We start from the raw sequence: 18883 nt of genomic DNA, 5'->3' as shown, positions 1-18883 counted from the left end.
GTATCATTTGCATCTATTATTTGCTGACTTTTCCATGAAATGAGCAGCAGCAGTACAAAACCATCGCTAGACCGAGATATTAGACACATTCCTTGCGCTCTAGATGTGCAATTAAAAGGGGGAATTACACTCAAATCAATTTGTTTTACATTTTCCAAATTGTCTTCTGATGGGATTTAACCATTGACATGGACCCAAAACATCTAATGTGGTTGTTTCTTTATGAACAATTGTAATTTTGATAGTGAAAAACTAAAAAGAAATTAAATAATGAAAAATAAAAATGAGAAAATATAATTTAGGAAAATATACAAATATTTTATTAACCATTATTTTACCAGGTATATTGACACAAAACATAGTATAGATAAAGTAGTGCACGATGGACCTGGGGAAGAGTTGCAGGGAAGAGAAGAATGTGCCTATTTGAAAGCTAGAATATATATTTTTTATAATTGTACTTAGCTACAACAACAAAAAAGAAGAAAGAAGCAAAGTCCCGCTCATGCTAGAGAAGGTTGGAAACCCCCTGCTCTAGTTATAATGAAGAGGCAAGGACAGTCCAAGGCAGGCCACAAGTCCAGGACAAATGTGATTGGGTCTATCTGGTCACCTCATGGGATCATACTTGTCTAGATAGTTCATGGATTTAGATGAGCCAACATGGTCTTTGTGAAAAGTTGTTTACCTACGTTGTAATAAAGAGGACCACAATAATCAAAGCTGACAAGGGCTGCTTGAAGAACTGCCATCAATTCTACTACAACAGTACTAGTAGTATTGTTGCTTTGTTCTAAAGGGAAATGATTCATGCATTCTTCTCTGAAGAGAGCTTCAGGTTAGTTATGTTTTACTCTAGCCAAGACTGCTGCAGCACTGGGTTCCCAACAACACCCCACCCCCTCCATTTCTATCAGTCATTCTCTAGCCCAGTCACCCATAGCCAGCCCCTGCCTGAAACCTAATCATAGCAGATAGCTGTGAGCAGGGGAAAGTAGAACAGTGAATACAGAGCCATCCAGCAGAGAGAATCCATCTAATTTCCCTGAATCTGCTTCAGGATGGTAGCGGCACTCCATTAATCAGCCTGGCTGGCATCTCTGCAGCATGGCAGAGTAATTCATCAGGTCTGCTAGGCTGGTGGGGTAAGAGGGAGGGAGAAGAGAGGAGCAGGAAAGAGAGAGCAGGGAGCGGGGGATGACTGGAGACCAGAGAGAAGACCAAGTACTGTAGAAAGGAAAAGTGAGCATTTCATCTTCTTACACTCACCTTAAAAGCAGGTTAAAATAACACAGCCTCACCTTCAAAAGCTCCTTGTTGGCAAACGCCAGAATCCCCTCAAATATGACAACATTGGCACCGTAGACAGTTTTCTGAAGAAGAAAAAAACACCATAAAAAAAAAGAGTTTCTCACCACACAAAGCAGATTATTATGTAGTGTACATAATTAGACAGACAGACAGCATATGGCAGAACGGGGACTGGGCCTTATGATAGATGTGCCCACCAGGTGTGCCAGGTAGATGCGTGGGCAAATGTCTGGCAGAGGGAGACCGGTGGGTTGACGAGGTGTGAGGGGCACAGCGCCTTGGCGGCACCCGTCTGCTGTCCTGTCAGCACCACATTCACAGCTAATCTAAAATGTTTGTGCGCCGCTCCAAACCCCCCCTCCCATTCCTCCGGCCTATCCCCCTCTGATTAACAGCCCTTTGTGTGCTGTAATTACCACTGCAGCTATCTGATGTGATTTTGTTTTTTGCACCACAGAAAGTAGTCCCTGAGGTGGCAGAGCAGAGCAGGTCCAACTGACTCATCAAGATCTGATGTTATCAGAATAAAAAATTAAGCTGTCCAAAACAAGAGATGGACTGTCAGTGACTCAAAAGGCCCAGATTTAACCGTGTGTGTGTGTCAGATACGGAGCATGGACATGTATCACTCAGGAAGTACTGCCTAGTCAGGGAGCTACAGACTGTCACGATCCCATTCCAGGAGTCTGACGAGCTCGGTGCTGCAGTGAATGACCAGGCTACGTCTGTATTGATCAGAGAAAGAGGATCTCGTACAGAGAGAGAGGTTTAGTGTTCATGTTTCATTCATTTATCACATTATTACCCCCTGGTGATAGAAAACGTTTTTTTTTTTGTTACAAGTAATGTTATTGTTTTCATGTACTTCTTTCAGCCATGAAATTACATTGAGTCTTGAAAGTAAACATTAAAACGCAAAATGCAATTCTCATAACAACATACTCATTGTTGATAGTCAATACATGCAGTGGTTTAAAATTCATACAAGCATTTTCTTTGAGATGACTGCCGAGACACAAAAGACAATCATTGAAAGTGTCTTGACACACCTACTCATTCCAGCGTTTCTCTTTATTTTTGTACTATTTTCTACATTGTAGAATAATAGTGAAGACATCAAAACTATGAAATAACACATATGGAATCATGTAGTAATCAAAAAAAGAGTGTTAAACAAATGTAAATATATTTTATCTTTGAGATTCTTCAAAGTAGCCCCCCTTTGCCTTGATGATAGCTTTGCACTATTGGCTTTCTCACAACCAGCTTCATGAGGTAGTCAACTGGAAATGCATTTTAATTAACAGGTGTGCCTTGTTAAAAGTTCATTTGTGGAACGTCTTTCCTTCTTAATGCCATTGAGCCAATCAGTTGTGTTGTGACAAGGTAGGGGTGGTATACAGAAGATAGCCCTATGTGGTAAAAGACAAAGTGCATATTATGGCAAGAACAGCTCAAATAAGCAAAGATAAATTACAGTTCATCATTACTTTACGACATGAAGGTCAGTCAATGCAGAAAATTTTAAAAAAATTGAAATTTTCTTCAAGTGCAGTCGTAAGAACCATCAAGCGCTATGATGAAACTGGCTCTCATGAGGAACGCCACGGGAAAGGAAGACCCAGAGTTACTTCTGCTGCAGAGGATAAGTTCATTGGAGTAACCAGCCTCAGAAATTGCAGCCCAAATAAATGCTTCACCAAGTTCAAGTAACAAACGGACTGTTCAGAGGAGACTGTGTGAATCAGGCCTTCATGGTTGAATTGCTGCAAAGAAACCACTAATAAAGGACAGCAATAAGAGACTTGCGTGGGCCAAGAAACACGAGCAATGGACATTAGACCGGTGGAAATCTGTCTTTTGAGTCCAAATGTAAGATTTCTGGTTCCAACCGCTGTGTCTTTGTGAGACGCAGAGTAGGTGAACAGATGATCTTTGCATGTGTGGTTCCACCATGAAGCACAGAGGAGGTGTGATGGTGCTTTGCTGGTGACACTGTCAGTGATTTATTCTGTAGCAATACACCTCCAGGCTGTGTAAGGGCTATTTTATCAAGGAGAGTGATGGAATGCTGCATCAGATAACCTGGCCTCCACAATATCCCGATCTCAACCCAATTGAGATGGTTTGAGATGAGCTGGACCGCAGAGTGAGGGAAAAGCAGCCAACAAGTGCTCAGCATATGTGGGAACTCCTTCAAGGCTGTTGGAAAAGCATTCCTCATGAATCTGGTTGAGAGAATGTCAAGTGTGCAGAGCTGTGATCAAGGAAAAGGGTGGCTACTTTGAAGAACCTAAAATATATTTTGATTTGTTTAACACTTTTTTTTAAACTCCAGCAAGAGCACAGACTTGAACCCGATCAAACATCTCTGGAGAGTCCTGAAAAAAGCTGGAAAAAGCCCATCCAACCTGAGAGTTGGAGAATCTGCAGAGAAGAATGGGAGAATCTCCCCAAATACGGGTGTGCCAAACTTGTAGAGTCATACCCAAGACTCAATTTAGTAATCTGCCAAAGGTGCTTCAACAAAGTACTGGGTCTGAAAACTTAAGTAAATGCGATTTCATTTTTTGAAAAATTATTAGTAATTCATTTGCAAAAATGTATAAAAAACAGTTTTTGCTTTGTCATTATGGGGTATTGTGTTTAGATTGATGAGGGAAAAAACTATTTAATCAATGTTATAATAACGCTGTAACGAAATGTGGGAAAAGTCAAGGGGTCTGAATACTTTCCGAAGGCACTGTATTGCCATAGCAATGTCTGAATGTACATAGACAAATAGCAGGATCAATTTGGTGAGATTGTAGACTCCTACATTGATAGTGCAGTTTGTTTAGGCGATTTTACAGCTAGCCAGCTACTTAATATGCTGATATTGACTTTGGCATTATTGTGTGTAGCTACTTTTGCTAGCTACCTAGCCAGCCCAGAGAGCATTGCATTGTGGGTTTTGTAGTCAACTTGAGTATCAATAGATTTCCAGTGGCGTAAAGTACTTAAGTAAAAATACTTTAAAGTACTACTTAAGTAGTTTTTTGGGGTATCTGTACTTTATTACATTCCTAAAGAAAATAATGTACTTTTCACTCCACATTTCCCCCCCGACAAAAAGCACTTGCTACACGTTTTGACAGGAAAATGGTCAAATTCACACACTTATCAAAATAACATCCCTGGTCATCCCTACTGCTTCTGATCTGATGGACTTATTAAACACAAACACTTCATTTGTAAATTATGTCTGAGTGTTGGAGTGTGCCGCTGGCAATCCGTCAATAAATTTTTTTTTTTTAATTGTGCCGCCTGGTTTGCTTAATATAAGGAAATAGAACTGATGTATACTTTTACTTTCGATACGTAAGTACATTTTATCAATTCCATTTACTTTTGATACTTAAGTATATTTAAAACCAAACACTTTGACTTTTACTCAAGTAGTATATTATTGGGTGACTTTCACTTTTACTTGAGTAAAAGTAAAGATACCTAAATAGAAAATGACTCAAGTATGACAATTGACTACTTTTTCCACCAATGTAGACTTCCACAACAATTTTCACATTGCTAGCAAGGTTGTTATAACAACAAAATGAAATATTTGTTCCCAAAAAAATTGTTCTCACATATTACAGTTATTTAACACTGTAAATCATAAGAATCATAAGTCATAGACCGTTCTACCTGCTACCGCATGGCAAGTTACCGGAGCGCCAAGTCTAGGTCTAAAAGGCTTCTTAACAGCCTCTACCCCCCAAGCCATAAGATGCGTGAAAAGCTAATCAAATGGCTACCCAGACTATACTGCTGCTACTCTGTTTATTAGCCATGCATAGTCACTTTACCTCTACCTACATGTTACCTCGACTAACCGGTGCCCCTACACATTGACTCTGTACCGGTACCCCCTGTATATAGCGTCACTACCGTTATTTTTTTGTTGCTCCTTAATTATTTGTCATTTTATTTACTTTCTCTTTTAAAACTGCATTGTTGGTTAAGGGCTTGTAAGTAAGCATTTCACGGCAAGGTTGTATTCGGCGCATGTGACAAATAACATTTGATTTGAATAAGTGGTTTTGGGTGGATTATTGCTTTAAGACAATTTACTGAGTCTGCCTTACCCACTCCTTGCGGCGGCAGTGAGAAGTGAAGTCATAGACGGGTACTTTGATGCTCTTGCCCTTCTTCAGCTTCCTCAGAACAGTCACCAGCAACTCAAAGTCAAAGGCCTCTGGGTGATCAAAGTTATACTCATTCTTAGCTGCCAGCTCCTGCTCATCTTTGGTCAAAACCTGGGGGGGGGGACAAGGTCACAATTCAGGAATTTAATTACACTCTTGCCTGACCTGCATTTGTGTAGATCTGAGAGGATTGGATTGGTTGAGGCAATATGGCAAACATTTCACCTAGCCTATCAAAGGGCAAGATGGAGCTATTTAAATACTCCTACTGTCCATGCCTTTGCGATGTGTACAGGTACCTAGGTGTGGGGGCCTATTTGGGCAACAAAGCATGAGTTGTTAGAGCCATTCCCTTGTCGCATAAAAAAAAAAAAAAACATGGCCGCTACAGTAAAACATACTTAAAAGCCATCGACTTTTGTTTCCAACACAGATAGGGACATAATTGACATGAATGATTCCATTAGTTCCCTTATTGGTTAGGGGTTTAAAGCTAAATAAAAGCTAAAATCAGGGTTCATTACTGACCGTTTGGAGGGTTGAGGACAGAGCAGGGTACACACAACCACCAGGCTGTTGGTCTGCTTCACTGATCAAGTTAAGCAGAGGCAACTTTCTTTAACAACAGGGAAGCAATTCAATCAATCTATTGAAGCAGCTGCAGTGGTCTCAGAATGCGATGAGTTGAGTGGTTCTGTCTGGGTAGACTGAGGATGCCTCTAGAAGGTAATGATAGTTCTGTGCTCCCTAGGTGTTGCTGCCACTATACTAAATCAGAGGGGGAGCCAATAAAGCATTCAGCATGAAGCGGGTCATGAAATTACATTCATTGGCTAGTTTACCTTCAACAGAATGTCTTATAAGTATACCCAGGAGTTATTCCTGAACCTGTGACCTCACCAATGATAAACTCCAGGCCATACTTATAAACATAGCTTATTATGCAAGTTTACCTTATAGAACGAGCCCTATAGTTTACCTTATAGAAAGAGTCCATGGAGAGGAGGACCACCCAGGGAACATCTAGAGCCTCGATGATCTTATTGGCCACCGTGGTCTTTCCAGAAGCACTTCCTCCACAGAGGCCTCCAGGAAGAAACATGAGGGGGTAAGACAGGGCTCCTGACAAACGTACACTAGGAACCCAAAACAACAACCCTGAGAGTAAATCCAACAATACATGCTGTGGTTGTGAAAATCTGGATGCAGTGCTTGTCGTGTTTGCTCCTGCACAGGCTGTGGAACCCCTATCATAATGTACTGAATACATAAACCAGAGAGGTGCACATAACACAGGGTGCAGTTCAAAACTGCGGAGTTAGGCTATAAACTTGCACAGACAAAATATTCAAGATAACAAAATGGAACTGAAAACTGTCTGGATAAGCTGTTTTTCAAAATATTTTACTTCGAATTGAGCCATGTTGACACAACAAATGAAACTCGGCCATCAGACTAACTGACACAGAACATGAAGCAACCCATCCAGCAAATTAAATTAAATCCGTCTGGAATTGTTGCCTAGAGACAATAACAAACAGCTCTGGCTCTGATGATTCAGGGCTCCTTTTATGTGTTTATCATCTCTCCTCTCCCTTGGACCTCTGAGGCAGGTTGGTTATTCTACATGAGCAGACTTTCTAACCTTCAATCAACAGAAGCAGAGTGCTGGCCAGAGCTGAACAGCAGGATGGCCTTTTTACAGGAATCATCAACCAAAGCACATCCAAGTGTGAAACGTAACCAGTCAAGTCCGGCTCATTGAAAGTAACAGATTGCGTATTAAAGATAGCCTTTGTCTCAGTCAGCAGCACTCAAGCCAATCAGATGTGTTTAAACAAAGTATGGTCCGGCTGGGTAGTTCATAGACATGGTTCATTTCATTATGGTGTGTAAAGCGTACAGGGGTGCCTTACTGGGATGACCAGAAGGACCCCGGCCAAATGTAGAATATAAGCTACAACCTAAGCTAGCATGGAGGTTGCCCTGAGCACTGATGATGAGATCCTATTATTTTTGGATTTCTGAAAACCTTTTTCAAAATGTCTCTTCAATTTCGACACTGCCTATCAACTCTCCAGGACAATGTCTGGTGACTGACCATTGCCGTGCATGTCATTTCTGTTCATTAAGTTGAGTTTGAGGTTGCAGGTAATGAGTCATGACAATTAGAGCCCTGCACGGACATGAATTTTCAGCAACTACAGTACAACCCATGCCTACCACTTTCAGGCCCTACCCTACCCAAGCCTGATTTCTTCTGTTAAATTTTAGGCCCAAGCTGAAACAACTTTCTCCATTAGTAAAACCATTAACTGCTCCTCTGTCTGTCACTTGCTCCATGTGCAGGCAGCTCGCTCTTCATGTGTACTGCTAATGGAGGCACTGAGTCTGAGTAACCATAGCAATGGATCGCTTGGGCTGCTCTGCCAGAGATATTAGAGAAAGGAGATATGAATCCCATTGGGCAATATATGGAGAAACGTATAACACCACACCCAGCAGACTGTCAACCAATCGTGTTCACGGTGTCATGCTGCGCCATGTGGTTGCTAAGCTAATCGCCATGCAACCCCTTCTCAAAGTTAGGGTATGAGTCAAGAAACCTGCCTACTTTCCTCAAAAGTACGTAATGTCACGATTCGAAAGCTCACAGATAAGTTACTTCTCACACTTCGGAAAAGATTTGTAATGTTGTACTTACTGTTGACAAAATTCATGCAAATATTGGGTTATCCTTGAGAGCTCTCCTTGTCCCAGAGTCGCCTAGAATGCACCGTGCAGCCCATTGCCGTACCATGGGCAACGTACACAATGGGCGTTGATACGATTTCAATGGAGTTTCCCCATCTCCTCAAAAGTATCTCTGGCTCATGGCGCAGTGGTCTAAGGCACTGCTATCTGTGCCACTAGAGATCCTGGTTCGAGTCCAGGCTCTGCCGCAGCCGGCCGCACAATTGGCCCAGCGTCGTCCGGGTTAGGGGAGGGTTTGGCTAGCGACTTCTGTGCTGACACGGTCGCCCGGTGTACGATGTTTCCTCTGACACGTCGGTGCGGCTGGCTTCCGGGTTAAGTGGGCATTGTGTCAAGAAGCAGTGCGGCTTGGTTGGGTTGTGTTTTGGAGGACGCACGGCTCTCGACCTTCGTACGGGAGTTGCAGCGATGAGACAAGACTGTAACTACCAATTGGATACCATGAAATTGGGTAAAAAATAAATAATATATATATATATATTTTTTTAAGTATCTCTGGCTCTGCTCAACAATCAAAGAGACGAGAGCATTTAGCTGTTAGCTTCTTTTGGTCACTCTAAACTCCGACAAAACTCAAGGAACATTATAATTTGAAAAAAATAATTTATCCTGTCTTATCTTTGACGAGATTGAAGCACTTCTGACACCATGTTATGATCTTAGTCATATAGGACTGTAATGCGCAAGAGCAAATGGCTCAGCTTCAAAATGTTAGTGATCAATTTAGTGATACCCGAGCCCTACCCGTACCCTGGTTATTGTTGAAAAAAAAAAAACAGGCCGTACCCGACCCTAACTCAAAGTATAATGTTGGGGCCTTCCGGGCTCGGGTAGCCGAGCACTAATAACAATGTAAAATGACAGTTCTCTTACCAATAACGAAAGCCTCTTTGAAGGTGGTCCCAGTGACATTGTACCAGGGGGGCCTTCCTGCAGTGTAGATTGTCCTCTTGTTGGTCCTCAAGAGAGGTGGCTCAGTCTTGCTCTGGCTGGTGGTCCGTTTCCGTGGAGACAGTGAGGGGGTCAGAGGGCAGCGGGGGTGTTTCGGAAGACTGCCCAGAGAATCATCTCCACTGCCACTGGTGAACAACAATAACACAAGGGACAAAAAGGTTAGTTCCGCTCAAATTCTGCCTAGTCATTATTTAGCGCTCTTCACTGGATAACCCATAACCCAGATTTTCCATTGAAGAGGATTGTATTATAGCTATTAACTTTGATTAATCTGTGACATGAATCATTTCAAACATCCACTCACAAAAGCCATCATATCCATATATACCATCAGAGATGCCGTTTAAGCTCATAGCTGCCCCATGATTATGATCAGGACAATGATCTGGGCAATTTGATTACATTGTGTCTGTCCTGTGGAGAGAAAAGAGAGGGGGTCCATACACTCGAGGAACCCTCATCAGTAGCGCTCCACAGTTCTGTACTGTCTGTGTAGGTGAGGGAGAATGGGGGAAAACTTGACCACCCTCTCCAGGAAATCACACAGTTGCTGGGGGGCATGGGGCAGGCACTCGCATGAGTAAGGCTGTCATCATTTGGACAAAGAGAGTAGAACATCGAAATGTGTGACAACAGCTGGACTGTATGTCTAAAAGTGATTTCCTTACCTACTTTTCCTCTTCACCTGCACTGATCTGAAAACACAGGACAAGTGAAAAAATTTGGTAATTCAAATAGGCGAAAGAGAGAAATACACTTTAGACTATTGAAATGAACACCTGGATGGTCATTTTCACTGTTGCTACTCTGTTATAATGCCAACTCGGCATCTGAGATCTGAATCATTGCACCCACATTCACTGCCACGTCTATGTGACTGTGCATTAGCTAACGTTTGCTAATGTAGCATTAATGAAGCGTTATTCTAGCCGGCTTGCTAGCTAATTCATTGAGTACATACACCATAACTAAGCAACATACTCCATCGTTGTAGCTGAGATATTGAGTATAAGCTACCAGAAATCATTTATTTCAAATAAATATTAGCTTTGCCTGGCTAATGATAGCTGACTGGTTAGCATGCCAACCCACACGGCACACTCTGTATTGCTATCTTTGTTAGCCTGAAACATATAAATTATTTATACATACCTGTCAGATCTAGACATCGACCGGTCTTCTTCTTTCTCCCCCTCTTCTTGTTGTGGCATCTGGACATCGTTTTGGTTAATTTTCATTGCCATGTTTCCATCTCGTACACACCGGAGACCGCGCGTAAACAAACACCGGATGAAGCGTCCTGACGTCACCTTTTGTGTACATGTGCGTGCGTGGAGTGCGCTCCATCCTCACTTCACCGTGGTAAAACCAGCTTCTAGTTAGATATTCGCGCATTCAAACCTCAATAGCTTTCAAACCACTTGATTTGTAGTTTTGCATGTCTACTTTGACGCTAAATAGCATTTTCGAATATGAGAGTAAATAGAGCCAAGACATCTTGTCCGAGAGAGATTTACATGGTTATCAAAACGTCACATCAGGGCAAGCCTACACGAAACACAGCCCTTATTTGAAATTTTTCTAAAATACCTTTTGGAAAAAACTATTGGGACCGTTTCCCTGTTTGACTGCTAGGTTTTATGGGTATTATGACACCTACACTGTGCTGCTCTGTCGTCTTTGTGTTGTTGGTCTTGACTAGTTTAATATTCCTGTTGGTTGTTGCAAACCTGTCGCTCAAATTGCGTGTATACAGTGCAGAAATACTTTTCAAACATCCTGGAATACACACGCCAAAATCACATTTCACGTGCCCACAGTACTCCCCACCCACTACAACAGGATAGGAAAAGCCTGTCTAAACTGCATTGGGGACGTCGATGCCCAAACAAAGATTTTACAGAGGAGTTCCGAAATTTAACGAAGACTGGATTACTATCAAGGTAAAGTTAGCCTAGCACAAACGAGCAAATGCTTAATTTACAGTTTATCTCCCTATATGTTCACTATTTGAATTGCAGCATGAGTTGAACGTTTCTCAAAATGTTTCACTGGTTCAGCTTGGTTACAACTTTATTTATCACTAGAAACAGATCAGCTAAAATTAACGAGGAAAAACACGAAATAGTGGCAATAGGAAAAATAACTCATGATCTACAGCAATTCTCTAAGTGGACCACAAAAAAAATGAAATACTTAGGCAGCTTAATAAGTGACAAACAAAAAAATACAGTTGAAGTCAGAAGTTTACATACACCTTAGCCAAATACATTTCAACTCAGTTTCCACAATTCCTGACATATAATCCTAGTAAAAGTTCCCTGTCTTAGGTCAGTTAGGATCACCACTTTATTTTAAGAATGTGAAATGTCAGAATAATAGTGTAGAGTGATTTATTTCATCACATTCCCAGTGGGTCAGAAGTTTACAAACAATTCTACCAAATACTAATTGAGTGTAACTTGGGTCAAACGTTTTGGGTAGCCTTCCACAAGCTTCCCACAATAAGTTGGGTGAATTTTGGCCCATTCTTCCTGACAGAGCTGGTGTAACCAAGTCAGGTTTGTAGGCCTCCTTGCTCGCACACACTTTTTCAGTTCTGCCCATACATTTTTATATAGGAATGAGGTCAGGGGTTTGTGATGGCCACTCCAATACCTGGACTTTGTTGTCCTGAAGCCATTTTGCCACAACTTTGGAAGTATGCTTGGGGTCATTGTCCATTTGAAAGACCCATTTGCGACCAAGCTTTAACTTCCTGACTGATGTCTTCAGATGTTGCTTCAATATATCCACATACATTTTCCTACCTCATTATGCCATCTATTTTGTGAAGTGCACCAGTCCCTCCTGCAGCAAAGCACACCCAAAACATGATGCTGCCACCCCCGTGCTTCACGGTTGGGATGGTGTTCTTCGGCTTGCAAGCTTCCCCCTTTTCCTCCAAACATAACAATGGTCATTATGGCCAAACGGTTCTATTTTTGTTTCATCAGACCAGAGGACATTTCTCCAAAAAGTACGATCTTTGTCCCCATGTGCAGTTGCAAACCATAGTCTGGCTTTTTTGGGTGGTTTTGGAGCAGTGGCTTCTTCCTTGCTGAGCGGCCTTTCAGGTTATGTCGATATAGGACTCATTTTACTGTGGATATCGATACTTTTGTACGCGTTTCCTCCAGCATCTTCACAAGGTCCTTTGCTGCTGTTCAGTGATTATTTTGCACTTTTTACACCAAAGTACATTCATCTCTAGGAGACAGAACGCATCTCCTTCCTGAGCGGTATGACGGCTAAGTGGTCCCATGGTGTTTATACTTGCGTGCTATTGTTTGTACAGATGAATGTGGTACCTTCAGGCATTTGGAAATTACTCCCAAGGATGAACCAGAGTTGTGGAGGTCTACAATTTTTTTCTGAGGTCTTAACTGATTTCTTTTGATTTTCCCATGATGTCAAGCAAAGAGGCACTGCGTTTGAAGGTAGGCCTTGAAATACATCCACAGGTACACCTCCAATTGACTCAAATGATGGCAATTAGCCTATCAGAAGCTTCTATAGCCATGACATCATTTTCTGGAATTTTCCAAGTTGTTTAAAGGCACAGTCAACATAGTGTATTCAACTTCTGACCCACTGGAAATGTGATACAATGAATTGTAAGTGAAATAATCTGTCTGTAAACAATTGTTGGAGAACATTACTTGTCATGCACAAAGTAGATGTCCTAACTGACTTGCCAAAACTATAGTTTGTTAAGAAGAAATTTGTGGAGTGGTTGAAAAACGAGTTTGAATGACTCCAACCTAAGTGTACGTAAACTTGTGACTTCAATTGTATTTTGAAAAGTTGATTCTTCTTGGCTTGACTATATGTCCTTTCAACTTGCCAAAGACCAGCTGGGGGAGACAACTCTACCAATGGCCCAAGTAGCCTATGGTGATATTTTTTAATTAAAAAAAAATCTTTATCGAAGTAGGCAAGTCAGAACAAATTCTTATTTACAATGACGGCCTACCAAAAGGCTAAAGTCCTTGGCCCTGGGATAAATTAATTTTAAATTTTTAAATACAATATAAATATAGGACAAAACACACATTGCAACAAGAGAGACACAACAGTACATAAAGAGAGACCTAAGACAACAACATGCCAGAAATACTTTGATGAAAGTGTTAGTGTTATGCAAATAATTAAAGATAAACTTCTCCTTAATGCAACTGCTGTGTCAGATTTCAAAAAAACTTTACAGCGAAAGCACACCATGCAATAATCTGAGTACAGCGCTTAGCCACCAAAACAAGCCATACAGATACCCGCCATGTTGTGGAGTCAATAAAAGTCAGAAATAGCATTATAAATATTCACTTACCTTTGATTTTCATCGGAATGGACTCTCAGGAATCCCAGTTCCACAATAAATGTTTGTTTTGTTCGATAAAGTTAATCTTTATGTCCAAATACCTCCTTTTTGTTTGCGCGTTAGGTTCACCAATCCAAATGCACAAGGCGCAGGCACTAAGTCCAGTCGAAAAGTTTCACTGTAAGTTCCATTACAGTTCGTAGAAACATGTCAAACTATGTATATGTAGCTCCCTCCAGTAACCACGAGCACAACCGTTCCTTGATTTTAACTGGCGGCTTTATTCTGTAGATTTAGTCAAAATTATCACTTTCCGTGAGAACTATAAAGTAAATTAAAATACAGTTAAGCACACTCTTACAACCTTATCTTACGAGTGACTTATTAGCTTGGTATAACTCTGAAGTGCTTACATACATGAACAGTTTAGCCGGAGCTATAACAGTATCAAATTAAATGCATGAATAAAGGAAAAATACCTCATTGGCTGCTTATTACAGAAGGGGGGAAATCAAACTTCACACTTATTATACCTGGCATGAATTCACACTTCATCCTTAATTATTATAACTTTACCATCCTAACATACACACTTCAACCTTTACGAACTACACCCGATGACATGAAAACTTAGCTAACACAGCACGGGATTGCCTTCCCTCCAAAAGTGTGTTGCTACAATAAGGATCCCCGTTACAACAGTTATCAGCTACGTAGTTCCGCTTGTCTTATAATTTCCCCCGTACATCAAACACGTAAACAATTTTAAAAAACAACAACGACATAGACTTACAGGTTAACTGTCAGTTACTGTATATAATCAATCTTTAGGATATTTTTATCATAAATCTTCAATAATATTCCAACCGGAACATTCCTTTGTCCGGTTGGAACGGAGCTCGTTCTCACGGCCGCACGCGATAAACAACTCAAGGCTTTCTGCCAGATCCCTGGTTCAAACAGTTCTCGTTCGCTCCCCTTTCACAGTAGAAGCCTGAAACAACATTCTAAAGACTGTTTACATCTAGTGGAAGCCTTAGGAAGTGCTATATGACCCCATTTACACTGTATATTGGATAGGCAATCACTTGAAAAACTACAATCCTCAGATTTCCCACTTCCTGGTTGTATTTTTCTCAGGTTTTTGCCTGCCATATGAGTTCTGTTATACTCACAGACATCATTCAAACAGTTTTAGAAACTTCAGAGTGTTTTCTATCCAAATCTACTAATATTATGCATATCCTACCTTCTGACTAGCAGGCAGTTTACTCTGGGCACGCTTTTCATCCGGATGTGATAAATACTGCCCCCTATCCCAATGAAGTTGTTTAACAGAATGTGACTGGCAGAACGGGTGTTGTATGTGGAGAATGAGGGCTGCAGTAGATATCGCAGATAGGGGGGAGTGAGGCCTAAGAGGGGTTTATAAATAAGCATCAACCAGTGGGTCTTGCGACGGGAATACAGAGATGACAAGTTTACAGAAGAGCATAGAGTGCAGTGATGTGTCCTATTTTATTTTTTATTTTTTTATTTCACCTTTATTTATCCAGGTAGGCAAGTTGAGAACAAGTTCTCATTTACAATTGCGACTTGGCAATTAAGGAGCATTGGTGGCAAATCTGATGGCCGAATGGTAAAGAACATCTAGATTTAGATTTAACTTTAGCCTACAGCTTTGCTGTGTGCTGAGAGAAGGACAGTGTACTGTCTAACCACACTCCCAAGTACTTGTATGAGGTGACTACCTCAAGCTCTAAACCGTCACAGGTAGTAATAACACCTGAGAAGAGGGGCATTATTCTTACCAAACCACATGACCTTTGTTTTGGAGGTGTTCAGAACAAGGTTAAGGGTAGAGAACTTGTTGGACACTAAGAAAGTTTTGTTGTAGAGCATATAAGACACAAAATCCGGGGAGGGGCCAGCTGAGTATAAGACTATCGTCTGCACATAAATGGATGAGAGAGATTCATACTGCCTGAGCTATGTTGTTGATGTAAATTGAGAAGAGCGTGGGGCCTAAGATTGAGCTTTGGGGTACTCCCTTGGTGACAGGCAGTGGCTGAGACAGCAGATTTTCTGACTTTATACACTGAACTCTTTGAGAGAGGTAGTTAGCAAACCAGGCCAAAGACCCCTCAGAGACACCAATACTCCTTAGCCGCCCCACAAGAATGGAAAGGTCTACCGTATCAAAAGCTTTGGCCAAGTCAATAAAAATAGCAGCACAATATTGCTTAGAATCAAGGGCAATGGTACATCATTGAAGACCTTTAAGGCTGCAGTGACACATCCATAACCTGAGCGGAAACCAGATTGCATACCTGAGAGAATACTATATTCATCAAGAAAGCCAGTCAGTTGATTACAGACAAGTTTTTCCAACACTTTTGATAAACAGGGCACAATAGAAATCGGCCTATAGCAGTTAGGATCAGCCTGATCTCCCCCTTTAAATAAAGGACGAACTGTGGCTGCCTTCCAAGCAATGGGAACCTCCCCAGAAAGGAGAGACAGGCTTTGCGATGATAGGGGCAGGAACCTTAAAGAAGAAAGGGTCTAAACCATCTGACCCAGATGTTTTTTTAGGGTCAAGTTTAAGATGCTCCTTTAGTGACTGCCTGCAGGGAGGAACTTTGTAGTGGAGCAGGGGGAAAAGAGGGAGAAGCATCGGGGATAGTCACATTAGAAGGGGTGGGAGATGAGGAAATGTTGGACGGCAAGGAGGCATAGCTGAGTCAAATAGGAATCTGCCCAAGGACCAGGTTAGAAGAACCTCATGGTTTAAGGCTATTACGCCACACTGGTGGAATCTCCAGGTTTGCATAAATATCCAAATGCAGAAGAATATCATAGCTGTTATTTGGACAGACACAGCTCACTAGTCCTTACTACAAGCGAACTAGCAAGCTTTGTGCAATATACATAACTAGCGACTTACCGGTGATGAAGTGCTTAAAACACACAAATATATTGAGTAACCAGAGCCCACAGCTTTCAGTGCTGCTCAATAGCCTGAAACCATGAGGTTCTTCTAACCTGGTCCTTGGGCAGTTGATTACACTTAATTTGGTGGTATTTTTCTCCTACCATTGTTACAACAAAATGGTACACAACAACAAATCGGCATCTTAAAAGCAGGGTTAGCTAGCTAGCTAGTTAAGAAAGTCAGTTGGAATCGTCTCTTTGGCTGATAATCTTGCGGAACATTCTGTACAACCGTCTATCTGTTCATGCTAACATTTTTACGTTTAGAATTTTTGTTTTTAAGTATGATGTTATTTGTTGTTAAGACACCATGGAAGTATGTTAAAAATGTCCAAGCAAGTATATCTAAAATATTTATAGAATGATTTTTTTTTAAATACAGCCATTGTCGGTTATGAGTAAAGTAGGCAATTTAACATAAGAGTAACGAGAGTACCCTACTCTGGGGCATGGTCACGTTAAGCCCTGCTTCGCCAAGCCCTGCTTCTCTTCTTCCAAGATGGCATAGCAGTCAGATGTCTTCGTCTTGTCGTGTCCCCATGCATATATCTTTTTATATATTTTTTCTTCACATATATTTAAAAATATATATATTTTTTTCTTAACCTCTACTTCAACATATTCTCCTGCAATCCACCTCACCCATTGTGCTTATGGATCTGTTATTTTCATTACTTTTTAACCGGAACCCCCAACAGAAGCCAGTCTGCACAGCGCGATTCAAACCAGAGCATATCGGACGTATTTTTCTCTGAACATTTTTCTCTGAACATTTTCACCTGGATCATCGCAGCTAGCTAGCTGCTATCTGAGTGGCCACTCCTGGCTAACATCTATGTCCCGAAGCAAGGACCAATTAGCCTGGAGCTAGCCTTTGCTAGGCCCATCTCCCGGATAGCCGAAGAGGTCCATCAGCCACTACTTGGGATACAATACCTATTTTGCCAATTGGACTGGACCCCTTTAACTGCCGAGACGGAGCCCCGCCGATCCATCACAACTGGTCTACCGAAGTAATCTGCCCGAGGTTTTTTTTCCAACTGGCTCCTCCATCGCGATGTCCCTTGAATGCCCATCTACTTGCCTGCTAGCCGTCTAGAGCATATCGGATTGTTAGCTGAAAAGGCCCATCGGACAATTCCTTTGGCCACTATACCTATTTTGCCAATTGGCCTGGACCCTTTTACCACACGGAGCCCTGCTGATCCATCAAGACTGGTCTGCCGACGTAACAGCACGAGGGGCTACAACAGCCTTCTTCTGTCGCGACGTTCCTTTAAGGCCCTTCTGCTAGCTTGCTAGCCCCGGCATGCTAGCTGTCTGAATCGCTGTGTCTCCAGCCCGCCGAGCTACTCACTGGATCCCTATGATCACTCGGCTACGCATGCCTCTCCCTAATGTCAATATGCCTTGTCCATTGCTGTTTTGGTTAGTGATTATTGCCTTATTTCCCCATAGAGCCTCTAGCCCTGCTCAATACGCCTTAGCTAACCCCTTAGTTTCACCTCCCACACATGCAGTAACCTCACCTGGTTTAAATGATGTTTCTAGAGAAAATATCTCTCTCATTGTCACTCAATGCATATGTTTATCTCCATTGTATTCACATCCTACCATACCTTGTCTGTACATAATGCCTTGAATCTATTCTACCGTGCCCAGAAACCTTCTCCTTTTACTCTCTGTTCTGAACGTACTAGACTACCAGTTCTTATAGCCTTTAGCCATACCCTTACCCTACTCCTCCTCTGTTTCTCTGGTGATGTAGAGGTTAATCCAGGCCCTGCGGTGCCTAGCTCCACTCCCATTCCCCAGGCGCTCTCATTTGTTGACTTCTGTAACTGAAAAAGCCTTAGTTTGTTTTATTCACTGCTTTAGCACACTCTGCCAACCCGGATGTCGTAGCCGTGTCTGAATCCTTGATTAGGAAGACCACCAAAAACCCTGAAATTTCCATCCCTAACTATAAAATGTTCCGACAAGATAGAACTGCCAAAGGGGGCGGAGTTGCAATCTACTGCAGAGAAAGCCTGCAGAGTTCTGTCCTACTATCCAGGTCTGTGCCCAAACAATTTGAGCTCCTACTTTTAAAAATCCACCTTTCCAGAAACAAGTCTCTCACCGTTTATTTGATTTAACCTTTATTTAACCAGGAAGATTTAAAATCTCTTTTTCAAGAGCGTCCTGGCCAAGATAGGCAGCACCAAATCATTACAAACATTACAGACAAACAACATGAAAAACTACAAGTAATCTAGTAAAAACCATAGAATTCACAAGAGTATAACAAAATCAAAAGCAGCTAATTTAAAAACATTGACAGGTC

General features: G+C 41.7%; 2 protein-coding genes across 3 annotated transcripts in view; one reads left to right on the top strand and one right to left on the bottom strand.

Moving 5' to 3' along the window:
• The window catches only part of si:ch211-243j20.2 (uridine-cytidine kinase-like 1), a 30251-nt gene extending 19676 nt beyond the window's left edge, over positions 1 to 10575 (bottom strand). Inside the window, exons 1-6 of one of the 2 annotated variants that reach the window (XM_031800900.1) lie at positions 10356 to 10575; positions 9872 to 9898; positions 9123 to 9328; positions 6475 to 6581; positions 5436 to 5606; positions 1302 to 1373 (exon numbers count right to left, since the gene is read on the bottom strand). In XM_031800900.1, coding sequence (XP_031656760.1) covers positions 1302 to 1373; positions 5436 to 5606; positions 6475 to 6581; positions 9123 to 9328; positions 9872 to 9898; positions 10356 to 10447 — 675 coding nt within the window. In that variant the 5' untranslated portion in view covers positions 10448 to 10575. The remainder of the gene's footprint in view (positions 1 to 1301; positions 1374 to 5435; positions 5607 to 6474; positions 6582 to 9122; positions 9329 to 9871; positions 9899 to 10355) is intronic. The other variant, XM_031800901.1, reaches the window with a different exon arrangement.
• Positions 10576 to 10921: 346 nt separating this feature from the next.
• Positions 10922 to 18883, top strand: part of slc30a2 (solute carrier family 30 member 2) — a 30293-nt gene continuing 22331 nt past the window's right edge. Inside the window, exon 1 of the mRNA XM_031800902.1 lies at positions 10922 to 11146. The gene's annotated coding sequence lies outside the window, so the exon portion shown is untranslated. The remainder of the gene's footprint in view (positions 11147 to 18883) is intronic.

The sequence above is a fragment of the Oncorhynchus kisutch genome, linkage group LG21 (assembly GCF_002021735.2).
Source record: "Oncorhynchus kisutch isolate 150728-3 linkage group LG21, Okis_V2, whole genome shotgun sequence".
Classification (NCBI taxonomy): Eukaryota; Metazoa; Chordata; class Actinopteri; order Salmoniformes; family Salmonidae; genus Oncorhynchus; species Oncorhynchus kisutch.
The sequence above is the reverse complement of the archived record's forward strand: the minus strand, read 5'-3'. Positions and strand labels throughout refer to the sequence as shown.